The 13,489-nt window shown below is 50.0% G+C and overlaps 1 protein-coding gene across 2 annotated transcripts in view; it reads right to left on the bottom strand.

Annotated features, from left to right (window-relative positions):
- Positions 1-13,489, bottom strand: part of inpp5a (inositol polyphosphate-5-phosphatase A) — a 114,167-nt gene that overhangs the window by 67,707 nt on the left and 32,971 nt on the right. For both annotated transcript variants that reach the window (XM_011484012.3, XM_020709239.2), the window contains exons 3-4: positions 8,868-8,968; positions 7,948-8,035 (exon numbers count right to left, since the gene is read on the bottom strand). In XM_011484012.3, coding sequence (XP_011482314.2) covers positions 7,948-8,035; positions 8,868-8,968 — 189 coding nt within the window. The remainder of the gene's footprint in view (positions 1-7,947; positions 8,036-8,867; positions 8,969-13,489) is intronic.

Here is a 13,489-nt window from a genome sequence, read left to right as displayed (position 1 = left end):
CTCCCCAAACCCCATTATTTCCCTCCTTCTCCAGCAGGGCCTGAAATTCATGTCTGCGCATGCTGCCAGTTCATTAGGGGGGGATGTCATTCCTCTTCTGGCTGCAGCAGGACAGGCGAGCGGGCCCCCGGAGGACCCCGCGCTGTTTAATTCCACATCAAGCGCTCCACTGAGGGCCTTAATCTCTGCCTGTGTGATCAATACTATATCAGTGTAAATTAAAATGACAATTTTAAAGTAATTAAGCCTGTTAATGCTCGATTCAAATGTCATTATTTGCCTGGGGAGAAGCGGGGGCGCGGGGGGGGGGGGATTTTGGAGCAGGCCGGCTGAATCATGAGCCATGCCCACACTGACAGGTAAACTGCTTCACCCGCCGCAGCCCGCCGCCGCCACCAAACGGAGAGCTTAACAAAAGCAGATTAAGTGCCGCCCACGCCGGCCCACAGACCTCTCCAATTTCAGAAGAGCATAACCCAATTGTTCAAATGTGATTTGGACAACCAAACCCAATTATGGTCATATTAGATGAGAAGTGGGAGGGAGAGAACTCTTGTTGTGGGAGGCAGGAAAAACAGAGCGGACGGGCGGGGAGGGGGGACGCAAAAGAAAAAGAAAACCTTACGCAATAAAAATGCACTTAACTAGAGAATCAAGCTGGGGCGTAATTGTGTGATTGGATTATTTGTGGCTCTCAGTCTCCTCTGCTTTTGAAAGCCTATTTAGAGTCATTGTTGGAGAGAAATAAATGGGACCTCAGATTAACCTTGTCCCTGTGTGTGTGCTGTCCGACACACAGGCCATGTGTAAGTGAAAATGAAATGATCACATTGTTGGTTGGTATTATGACGAGCTCACAGCCCGACCCCCCCCCCTTCTCTCAGATCTCACACCCATCGTGGCGCTTAGACTGAGAACAGAGCAGAGACACCCAGAAGTCCATCACGGACACGTTCCACGCCACCAAACGGCGGGCTCAGGGTTCAGAGGCGGACCTCAAAGCCGGCAGCTCAGAGGTTTGGCATCAGGTGGAAGCCCCCCCCCCTCATGAATGCTGAACTGAAACCTGCAGGCCTGAAGGCAGAGAGGCGGCTGCATGATTATTAGGAGCGTGCTGATGGTGATCAGGCAGGTGTACAGGAGGACAACCTGTGGGGGCTAAAGGAACAGGGGGGGCTGCTATGCATCCCTGATCAAGCCCAGAAGTGGACACCACGGGGTGGGGGTACTTTTTGCTCTGCGGCCAGGCTGTCCGATCCATCACCCCCGCTGGTGCAAGCAGAAACAAGCCATATTAATTATCAGCTCATTTGGAGGGGAGGGATGTCGGGGGAAGGGGGGGGGGGTCCTCTTGATCAATGAAAGTGGTTCAACCAGAAGCTTCGCGGTGGGACGTCACATCCGCCGTTTGTTGGCTGGAAGAATAACTTCCACTGGATAAACTGGGATTCTTCAACGTCTTTACAGATGAACTGGATTGGGGGGGGGGGGGGGTGTTCACTAAAAAGCTGTGAAGGTAAAAATTAATTAATATTATTTTATTAGTGGACTGGATGGAAAATCTGTGGAAAATAAATCCATTTCTTTTTTGTCTGTTGAGGCGTTCAGGGCTCAGAGGCTTAAAGACAAACCCACCTTCTCTCACTCCACTCTCAACAATAGGGCCCCCATCCTTTTGGATCGTCATGGTAAATTTAAGCTGTGCAATACGCACATCGCAAAAGACCGTAAAAATTGCAATAAATGTTTCCATTAAATGTGCTAAAACGATCTTATGGCAGCTTAAAGTATTTAACGAATCAAATAAATCAATTTCTGCATTTGACCAATCAGATAGATTCCGTTTATGTAGATGAGGGTCATTTGGAGAATAATTGACGGTATTTTGGCTCTTATTTCAACTAAACTGCTGCAGTGAAATAGAAATGATTTGTTCACATCATCTTTGCAATACTGATCACTCATATCTGAAATGGCGTGTTTTCCTCATATCGTGCAGCCGTGGTCATGGTTACGGTTCTGTTCAAATCCGTTTCCACTGGGGTCGTCTCTGCAGAGAAACCCCCAGCTGGGAAACAAACTCCACCTGTCTTTAGATGATCCGATGGAAGCAGACGCAGAGATCCAGGCTGGATGGTCACGTCCTCACCTTGAATCTCTGATGAAATCTCCTGACATGAGAACACGTGAGCATCCCCCCAAAGGGTGTATGGATGCATTCAGAGCAATGAAACGTTTAGCTTCGCCAAAGTGAGCATTTACATCTAACGGAGCAGCTTTATAGAGCTCTATGTTTGTAATGACAATATAACCATCATAAGGGAGGACAGAGCCTCACAGTCTCTGACCTGCAGTGTGATTAATAAAGACAGACATTCTAATAACAACATTTGAAACCGACCAGGTGTGAAGGTGTGTGTGACTGTAAAGCGCTTTGGGTCTTAGAGGAAGGTAGAAAGGCGCCATCAAGTATACGCCATTTACCATTTAAGAGTGGAAAAAAACCGCAGAATCTCTGGAAGGATCAGAACATTTGGACCTTTAGAACCTTGAAACAGAAGCGGGGCGAGGGTCTCTCACATCTCACAGCTGAAGAAGCTCCTGACATCTGTTCATGTGCCAGAATGAAATGCTTGAGGGTGAGGGTCTCCTCTCTGCCCGTGGAGAGCGGCTGAGAGCTCTCTGTGGACAGAGGATTATGGAAATCAAAGATAAGAGATTAGCTAATGGGAAGATAATGGCCACCGACGACCCGGGTCAGCTGGGCCCCGCAAACCAGGAAACTACAGCTGGATGTGGAGGGAGAATCAATACCAACCGACCCAGTGCTGCCTGGAGATAGAGACATGCATGTGTGAGGCACGGAGCTGCGCACGTGCATGTGCGCACACACACACACACACACACACACAGAAGGCCTGAAGCCAAACAGAAGTGAGCTTTCAGCAGAGCAGACGGCTCAAGTGGGGAACAGGAGATATCGCCAGCCCCGCTCCCTCTCACTGATGTCAACAGGCAGCATGTGACCCCCCCCCCCTCATTCTCATCTTTACTGACAGCGAGATGCAGAACCCCGTCCCTCTCCATATCCATTCATCCCGCCTCGGCCCCCCAAAACACAACAAACGTCCTTGTGGACAATCAATAGAGCCGCGTCCAGGACAGCCAAGAACTGCAACAGCATCCAGACACTAAGTAGTTTATTTTCCTCCCTGACATCCTGCATTCGGAGGGGGGAGGCAGATATTAACCTTCTTCAGATGTATGAGAGAAAGTGGGCGGGGCGGGATGCAATTGAGAGGGACACATGAGGGTTTGATCCTCAGACTAAATGGAACATCTCCTCTCTTATTCATCAGAGCAGCAATCCGGAGCGTGTCAGAGAAATTTCTATTCCAGGTGGGGGCGGCAGGCCGGCCTCTGGCTGCTGGCCTCTCCCCTCTCATTTCCATTCCTGCCCGCTCCCGGCAGCCATTCATCAGGACCCGGGCAGAGGACACCTTCCGCCCGCTCACAAATGCACGGACAAGGCAATAAAATTAACCTTGTGGCAATTGTTTTCCCAGCCGTTTGATGGCCCGGTGTCGGCTCATCAGTAGGGAGGGGGATGGAGAAAAGGGAGGCAAGCTCTAAAAAATGATGACTTGTTGAGGGGAGGGGGGTCCGAGCTGAGTCACACCACAGAGTCAAAATTGAATCAATCCGTGTTGCAGCTAAAGGAGGGATTTGATTCTGATCACTGGGAATGTGTTCCCAAACATTCCCTGACCCGGACCGGAGCAAAGAGGAGGGAAAGAACTGGGGGGGGTTAAATCTTTCAGGGGGTGTTTATTTGCTCTCAAGACCTCCTGAGCGATCAATATTTTTAATTTGGGTCCGAGTTATTATTTTTCACATCACTGCGCCGTGGAGCAGAGTAAAGTGGCTCATATTTTAGCACTAAAAAGATCGATATGACAGGATCACCTTCACTCTGCCCCCTCGCCGGCTGGGAGGGGGGGGGGGGGTCACACATCGTAATGGACGGTGGCGAGGAACGCCCACCTCAGCTCGGGCCGGGATCACATCATTATCCAAGTCCAGAGACGCCCACCACAGCATCACTCCCCCAGCGCAGAACCACTGGCCCCAAACTGATTTACCCCGCTGGCTGTCCTTTATCAGCACAGGTAGGGGGGCTGGGGGGGGGGGTCACTCAGGTGAGGCCAGCAGGTTAGATCTGACTCCTGCCATAAACGCATCCATTTCTACACCTCTACACGCTGCCCCGTTGATTATATCCACATTTTTAAGCCCCAATATTCTCACAGAGGGAACGTCCGCCCCCACCCCGCCCCCCACCCCGCCCCCCGCCACATAACTCACACCTGATGGCAGATTCATTGATTGTCGTTCAACACATGTCCAGAGTGTGAGTGTGTGGCTGGTGTGTGTGCACTTATGTCTGCCTCTGCCTGAGTCTGAGTGATGGGGAGGGAGAGTTATGCAGCCCCCCTCCCCCGGCATCACACAGCTGACATTTACTCCATTCAAAGGCCTCCATGGCTGCTCGCCGTAAGAGCTCTCCTGGATTTACTCGGAAATATATTCAAACCGTTTAGGTGCAGCATCTTTAAAGCCCGTCTGTGAGGAGGAGGAGGAGGAGGAAGAGGAGGAGGAGGAAGAGGAGGAGGAGGAAGAGGAGGAGGAGGAAGAGGAGGAGCTCCACTTTCCACCTGCACAACAGTTAGGAAATAAGTGGAGCCAGATCAGTTCAGTGAGTAACCACTAGGGGACGTGTCACACAACCAAGTCTTTTCCCTTTTTAGCGTAATGTAAAAAGAGCAACAATAAACCCAAACTAGAGAACGGTGCAGCCATCTCTGCATCTCCTTCATGACTGTGACCAGGCATGTCCAAAGTCTGGCCACTGGGCCAAACGGGGCCTGCATTCATACGTCATAAAATCAATAAGAAGAACTTTCTAAGAACCATGTAGGATATCTCTAATGTCATCTGTCAGAAGCCGCTGTAAACCTGAGAAAACACAAACTTTAGAAAAACGACTTACATTTATTGATATCTATATTCATGAAGGGATCCTTCCAGCTTTGAGGCTCATGAGGTTCATGGGAACCATTTTCCATCAGTGCTGCACCAAAATAAAACAGCTAGAGGTCAGAATGAGGAAGAGACCCTGAAACTTTCATTTAAGCTGCTGATTGGATGAAGAGCAAATGATTGGTGCTGCTTTTCTGTCCTGATTCTTAGAGTTTCAGGTTCTCATGTGCGTTCATCATGAACTTCCACAGCTTTTATAATGTAACCTCCACAGTGAACCTGGAAACCCTGGTTTCGTAGGCCCTGATGTGGCGTGGACAGCGCGTGGCTGTGAAATCCTGTCAGAGCGCCGAGCCTGATTTATCCCCGTCCTGCTCCTGCAGACCGCAGACAAACGGGAAGCCTTTAATTTCCCATTAAAATGCCCCTGGAGGCGCGTGCGCACCGCCGCGGCGTGTCCGTGTGGAGAGCTTGATTACACGTGCGACGGGAAAAGGTTTGGACTCGGGCCGCCCCCGTTACGGCGGCGCAGGGGGGAGCCATAAATATTGATGACCGGGAATAAGTGGGTTGGGAGTTGAGTTTTCAGGGCGGGGCTTTCTAATTGACATTTTACCTGCTGTATACCTTAACGGCGCCGGGAAGCAGCGGGCCTGGGAGCAGCCGGGGATGTCAGTCAAGCTCCTCCTCCGAGGTTTTTCACCCCAACTATGGCAGCTTCACCTTTAGGATTCAGTTCTCTGACAAACTTCAGAAAGATCAGACGTCTGGAGAAGTGCGACCCAAACCTTCACGTCCACAACTCTGATGTTTCTGAGGAACCTCAGAGGAAGCAGAGGTCAAACGCTGCTGATCTGGACGTTTTCTGGACCATGGGAGTTTTTTTGAGACTTTAGATGACTTGTTTTCCGACATGAATCAATCATCTTCTTACTGTGCTCCATGCATGCACCTCCACCAGAGTTCTCCCCTCAGACCCCTGCGCGCCGCCGCCACAGCGCACTCCAATCGAAGGCTGAGAAAACACTCCTGATCCAGAGGCTAAATGCCACGCCCTGTGTGAGTCTCTCCATATTTATTGTTGCATCATCGAAAGCACATCAATTGTTTCTCTTTCCGCTGCTGCCGGCGGATGGAAATGAAAACACACCTAAAAAGGTTAATCTATAGAAAAACACCCGTACATAAACAGCTCTGCGCGCGCTCATGTGGGATAGCACTTAATTATATCTGTGAAAGGCCAATGTTTGCAGGATTCCTCTGAAAAGAGCAAAAGTGACTGCGCGGCGGCTGTGATTTATGACGCCTGTGCAGACGCAGCGTAGCGTGCCGAAGAAAACTCTGAAAACATACAGATTCATCTCCGTGATGAGGCTCTGTGTGCATCCGCCACGTCCTATAATCCCATCCGCTAGGGCCCCAACACACCTGCTGTACCGGAGGGGAGGGGCTGGCCTCAAACCCCTGAACACATCCATGGTGCTGGAGTCCAGGGCAGCAGCAGGCTTCTGATAAATGAGCATTTGGCGCCACCAAGAGGCCACAAATCAAACAGAAACAACAGTTCGGTTCCCTCCACCTTCATGCGCCTGGACTTCCTTGAAAGAAGCCCCCCCGCTTCTGACCTGTTTTTGCTTCTGCCCCCCTTCCCATCACCTATTTGTTTACACTCTGTCCTGCTAGCTTACAGCCCCTCACAACCCCAACCAGTCTGACAGTGGATGATCAGAATGGAGCAGAGCAGGAGCTATTGTGGCCTCACCCAGCATATGTTCTACATCACAAAACACGAGCAGACAAAACAAAACTTCCTTTTCTAATTACTTTTTTTTTGTCTGCTCCTGATTTACAATGATTCAAACTAAGAAACTCTCATAAATGAACATATGAGCTTAATTCTCTTCATACATGTCCTCCATCATCAGAAAAATGCTAAACACAGTTGTCATCAAAGTGGGTCTTTAAAAAGCTATAGGGGTTAAGGGTTAGACAACCGTGGTATTTCCATCCACAGTAATAACTGTGGTACGAGAGCAGACGTTTGTGGAGTGTTTTACATACCTGAAAACTTTATTCTACAATCCAAGAAAGAAAAGTGGACAAATCCTCACCTTCATGCTGCTGCAGCAACGAACTACTTCTGACTGTGTGCTGCCCCCCTGTGGTCGGTTAGTGCTATTGCATGAAAACTGATGTTTATCAACCTTCAGGAACTCCAAAGATCTTTCTTTCATGTCTTCACTAAAGCGAGAAATGAGTTACCGAAAACATCATTAGGTCTACTCAAAAGAACATTTGACGGACAGACAAGTGCTAGCACTGAACCAACAGTTCAAGTCCTCCTTTTACTGCTTTGTACTGTCATGATTTTTTTCTGCCTTGTCATGTGGGCTGTAAGTCTGAGTTTTATGTTCTGCAGAGCATCTGAAAAACATGTTTAAACCGTGTTAAGCCAGACTATTTTTAATCTTTTCCTGTTTAATAAATGACATTGAAACTGAAGATTGAATTTCTGACGTCAGAATTAGAGGTGAAATAAAATGACCGTTTTTCCTTAAATGCAGCAGCCCCTACAGTCAACCACTGGTCTCCTTTTTTTTTGCTTGTATGACATGTGAGCATGTGTTTGTGTTCCAACTTTCTGCATCATAGTGTGGAATGTCAGACCATGACTGTGTCTGATAAGAGAGGCTTCCTGTCTGACACTTCCTTCTGCATCATGACTTTGGGGTTTAAGAACCTCAAATGACAAAATTCAAGAAGTCAAAAGTGTGCACAGCATCAGCAAAGACACCAAAGAGGAATGTGTTTTTGCAAAGTCTGGCTCAAGTGCAACAAACTCACAACACATGTTCTAAGTTTACATGAAAACCCTCACAATCTCCCTCATGAAACCAAAGGACTTACTGTGAAATGCTCCTTGGATTTGTAGTCCTCATCCAGGTAGACGCGAGCTCTGTTGTACTCCATCAGGGCATCACTGGACAACAACTCTCTGAGGGACACAGAGGACATTTATCGTCCATCCACCAATTCACACATCCAGACATCCACCCTTAACACTCTTTGAAGGAAACAACCACAGTGGAGAGAGAGGCAGGTCCACCTGGAGCAGGTCTTCTGTCCATCATGGGGCCCCACAGAGAAAACGCTTTGAACTGAGGGAGAAAACCTCCACAGAAACTCAGATGAGTTTCTGGAACAGAAACAGCCGCCCTGCTGTTACTGTGGACTCAAAAGCAATAGAGTGGACACATAACCCCAGTGGGGCCAGCCCTCCTCCGGCTCCAGTTTAAAACTTCCTTCTAAGAGCCAGAGCTCCTCCAGCCCCCCAGCCTGCTGACCAGCAGCCCCTCCCTGTTCACGATTCGGCACCGGAGCACCAGGAGTCTGCTCTGGGGAACTACGGGACGCTCTCACACAGCCACCCAAACAGCAGAGCAGCTTCAGTCCATCTCTAAATCTCATTAAACCTTCTTCCAGTTCCTTGTTGTCATTTTAACAGACTTAATGCTCTCCACCCCTTCATCCATCCATTCTCTGAACCTGCTGTATCTTTTTGAGGGTAAAGGGGACAGTTCACTAGTCTGTCACTGGGCCACACACTCACACCTAGAGAAACTTTAGAGTAATCAATTAACCAATGAAGCGTGTTCTTGAACAGTGGAAAAGGTCGTGGAAATACTTGTGTAGATAAGAAACTGCGGGAAGCAAGAGCTTCTCTAGTTTTCTGTGCTGCTGTGCTGCGGCCAGCAGAGGGAGCAACACGCTCACTTTCAAACAGACCCACAGAGGATTCAAAGCACACCAAACTTTGACACACTTACTTGACAAAGCTGCCCACGTGGGACATGGATGCCTCGTAGTTCTTGCCGCCCACCTCTTGACAGTGCAACGCCAGGAAGTGAGGCTTGTGTGACTGAACGGTCTGAAGAGAGAAAGAAACAGCATGTGATCAACCTCCTGACCCCTCTGATCCTCATCCTCCTGATGAAGCTGAAGGCTCCTCTTCATCTCAGACCAGTGCTGGGGCTGCAGATGCTTCACGTTTACACTCCTGCATCTCGACACAACAGCCCCCGTCTGTTGGAAAATGACTACAGCACCCAACACCTGGGGGGCAGGCATGCAATGGTTGTGCTAGGCTGAGAGATGATGTGGGTGTGTGGACTGGGGGGGATTAAAGGTAAATGGAAATGAGATTGGGGAGGGGGGCATGTCTGTCCACGCGGTGGTGCAGAAGAAGAAGCCGTATTTGCACAGCAGGTGTTGACTCTCATAAACAGGATTCATGAGTGAGCAGGTCTCTGCCGGAGGATGTCAAACACGGCTGTTTAACATGCAGGCGGGGGCCCCGGGAGCTCTCCATTTCTCTAAATAAATGATCAGACAGGTGGAGGCGGGGACAGAGGAGCTGCTGAAATCACACAAACCAACTGTCGTCAACATGAAACTGCCGTCCAAACTTTTTTCACAGAGACAAGCCGGAGATCAGAAGCTGTTCAGGAGGATTGGTCCTTTTTGGTCAGCTAATGCTTCCCCGACCCGCGAAGTCTCCCGGTTCTCCACTGCAGAACAGCTCTGCAGAACCTTTGAACCCGCAGGATGAAACGGGACTGCTGTATATTAATGTAAGACAGAGTGGAAAAAAGGGTTTTGATAATACATAAAACCAAACCCACTTCAATCAAAGGACGCCTTTTCTATTCTAAAACTCATCCATTCAGTTCTTACCGTTTAAAATGAGGAAAATGTAGTAAAGAACCTTTTAAAGGACTGGCTGCAACCTGAGGATCTGGAACCGCAGGCGTCTTTCTTGTTCCTCTATATATTTTAAGGGCCTATACCATGCAAAATCAATGTTTTAAGGTTAAAGTGTGTTATAATGTTCATTCCTCACGGAAAAAAATCTGTATTTCTGAGTATTCCTCTAAAAACCTGCAGTCTGAGCACCAGCCCCTCTCAATCCATGAAAACTAGTGGGTTCTCACATTGTGAAATCACAAAGTGAGGAACCACCCCTTCCAGGAGGGGTCTTCACCGTCAGCACCGCTCCCAGACTAACACAAAGACCATCTTTCTCCATGGAGCTAGCGGTATCTAAAAAAAAACCTTTCATTTCATTTGCACAATATGCACAACCATCTTTGCAAAAGTTTAAAATTTAAAAAATTTGTTTTTTTGTGTCCCAAAAGTACTATATTATCATATCCATGGATAATATTTACTATGAAAGGTTTAGGGATAGCATGTATAAGCCCTTTAGAACTACTGTCAGAGTGGATTATTGTTAGAATATTTTTACGTTTTATAAGTGAATGGCTTAATGGCCTCAAAAACATAAATGAAGTGGATTTTGTGTTGCTCTCGCTCCCCTTTGGTGTTTAAGAAACTGGCCCTTTTGACCCTTATAGCACTAAAGGTTGCACACTTCTGCACTACAACAAGAATATATTCTGAAAAATCACTTCTCATGAATTGTAAGATATGATTATCTGCAGAGAGAACAGCTGAGTCAGTCAACTACGAAACTACTAAAAACACAAAGTTTAGCTCTGTTACTGAAGGAGTTGGAGGGTTTGCTGCATTTCTGGGCTGGGGGGTCAAATGTTAAATGCAGGGATTTTTCACTGTCTCTCCTTTTTCTTCCTTCCTCTGCATGTGCTTCCTGTGCTAGGTGACACCTGGTGTAGACCTGACAAGCTGTGCAATCAGGCCCCGGAGCCAGCCACCAGGCCATGGGGCGAGCCATTAGGTTCCAGGCCCAGCCATCAGGCCTTGTGACGAGTTGCCAGGCCTTGGGGCCAGCCACCAGGCCCTAAAGCCAGGCATCAGGGCCAGCCATCAGGCCAGCAAACAGGCCCCAGGGCCAGCCACCAGGCCCTAGAGCCAGCCACCAGGCCCAGCCATCAGGCCCCAGGGCCAGCCATCAGGCCCCAGGGCCAGCCATCAGGCCCCAGGGCCAGCCATCAGGCCCCAGGGCCAGCCATCAGGCCCCAGGGCCAGCCACTAGGCCTTGCACCAGCCACGAGGCCCCAAGGCCAGCCACCAGGCTCCGGAGCAAGCCACCAGGCTCCTGAGCAAGCCACCAGGCTCCAGGGCCAGCCACCAGGCCTTGGGCCAGCCACCAGGCCCAATAACCAGCCATCAGGCCCCCGGCCAGCCACCAGGCCCCAGGGCCAGCCACCAGGCCTTGGGCCAGCCACCAGGCCTTGGGCGAGCCATCGGCCCAATGACCAGCCATCAGGCCCAATGACCAGCCATCAGGCCAAGGGCCAGCCACCAGGGCATGGGCCAGCCACCAGGCCCCAGGGCCAGCCACCAGGCCCCAGGGCTAGCCATCACGCCATGGGCCAGCCACCAGGCCCCAGGGCCAGCCATCAGGCCATGGGCCAGCCACCAGGCCCTAGAGCCAGCCACCAGGCCCAGCCACCAGGCCCCAGGGCCAGCCATCAGGCCCCAGGGCCAGCCATCAGGCCCCAGGGCCAGCCACTAGGCCTTGCACCAGCCACGAGGCCCCAAGGCCAGCCACCAGGCTCCGGAGCAAGCCACCAGGCTCCGGAGCAAGCCACCAGGCTCCAGGGCCAGCCACCAGGCCTTGGGCCAGCCACCAGGCCCAATAACCAGCCATCAGGCCCCCGGCCAGCCACCAGGCCCCAGGGCCAGCCACCAGGCCTTGGGCCAGCCACCAGGCCTTGGGCCAGCCATCGGCCCAATGACCAGCCATCAGGCCCAATGACCAGCCATCAGGCCAAGGGCCAGCCACCAGGGCATGGGCCAGCCATCAGGCCATGGGCCAGCCACCAGGCCCTAGAGCCAGCCAGCAGGCTACGGAGCCAGCCATCAGGCCCCAGGGCCAGCCATCAGACCCCAGGGCCAGGCCCCAGGGCCAGCCAAGAGGCTCCGGAGCCAGCCACCAGGTTATTTGAGAGCAAAAACCCATAACAGATGATGATCTGAGGTGTGTGGGGGGAGTGATGGAGGAACATAATTCACAGTTTTTTATTGCATGCCGGTGGGGGTGTGGGTATGTGTTCTGCTTACGTGTAAAGCAGCTTGTAAAACAGCAGAATCCTGACTGCTGGACACAAGAAGCAGAGCCTCTGCTTTCTCTCATCACTTTTATCACCTCGTCAGTTTTTGCCATTTCAGAGGGAACTCAGCTTTACCTTCTGCTAGCAAGCTGCAAAAACCATTCCTGCCTTCAGGATTGAACTACATGAGCCGCTGAAGTTCAGCTTTTGAGTTTGGATTTCTTATGCTGGCTCACACGAAGGAGGAATTCCAGATTCCTGAAAACGTCCCGTCCTCTCTTCTCTCTTCCACACACCTGCAGGCACCTTCACCTGTCCAAACAGACTGAAATAAACACCTCCGGCTTTGTTTAGGCAGTTACGGAAAGGCCCTGTAAGACAACACAACCTTTACTAAAGCTACTAAAGTTACACATTAGTAAATTAAACAGAAGAGAAATGTTAGCGCTGCTATGGTGTGCTGTGGCGTCAGGACAGAGCTGTACTTCCTGAAGGAGTTCCCTCAGCAGCCAGTATCTGCAGCTCAGATCAGCACAGCTGAAACAGAGCGCTTGTGCTAATCCCCTTTCCTGCGCTGAAGTGGAGTGGCCACAGCAGAGGACACTCTAATGAGTTCAGTGTCCATCACTGCAACAGTTAGCGACCAAAGCGTAGACAAACGTCTGCGTCACACGCCGGGATGAGTATCTTTCTGCAGAGCTGCAGTCGCTTTGGAGAGGTCCAGAGTTCAGAGTCTGGCACTTGTTTCCATGACGTCAGCGGCTCAGCGCTGGCATGAGGCGACAGGCCTGCCTGCTCCACACAGGCGGGTCTGCCGGTGGTTCTGGGCAGCAAAAGCAGGATTAGGGGTTTCCCATCTAAGGCTTTGTTTGAGGGGCTTCAAAGTGTTTTGTTCCAAACCAAAGAGACTCTCCTGCAGAACAGCATGCTGGGCCTTTAGAGAGTCTGATTACTGCAACAACCGCAGCTATGGGAAACAGATAAGGTGGTGGAAACAAGTATTTGATCCTTTGCTGGTTTTGAAGTTTTGCCCACCTAAAAAGAAATCAACGGTCTGCCATCCTAATGGTAGGTTCATTTGAACTATTAGAACAGGGGTGGCAAACACACGGCTCTCAACCAATAAGCATACGGCTCGATACGTCTCATCATATTTTCTATATGCTGTGCCTCATTTTACAGTTTTCCCTCTTAAACCTCACTCAAATCCATCAGAGGGTATTAAAAATAACTAATAAATAATAATAAAAGTAATGTGTGCGTTTTGATGCTTCTCCTGACACATAAATGACTGCCAATCATTTGCACAGGTTACGCTCAATGTCGGAATAAATAAGTAAACATTTGATGTGTGTGCAGACCATTACCCTCGTGGTCAAAATGGCTTATTTTAGAGTATAAAGATAAACACAGGA

Source organism: Oryzias latipes, chromosome 15 (genome assembly GCF_002234675.1).
Source record: "Oryzias latipes chromosome 15, ASM223467v1".
NCBI classification, from domain to species: Eukaryota; Metazoa; Chordata; class Actinopteri; order Beloniformes; family Adrianichthyidae; genus Oryzias; species Oryzias latipes.
Note: the sequence above shows the minus strand (reverse complement) of the source record. Positions and strands in the feature narration are given on the sequence as shown.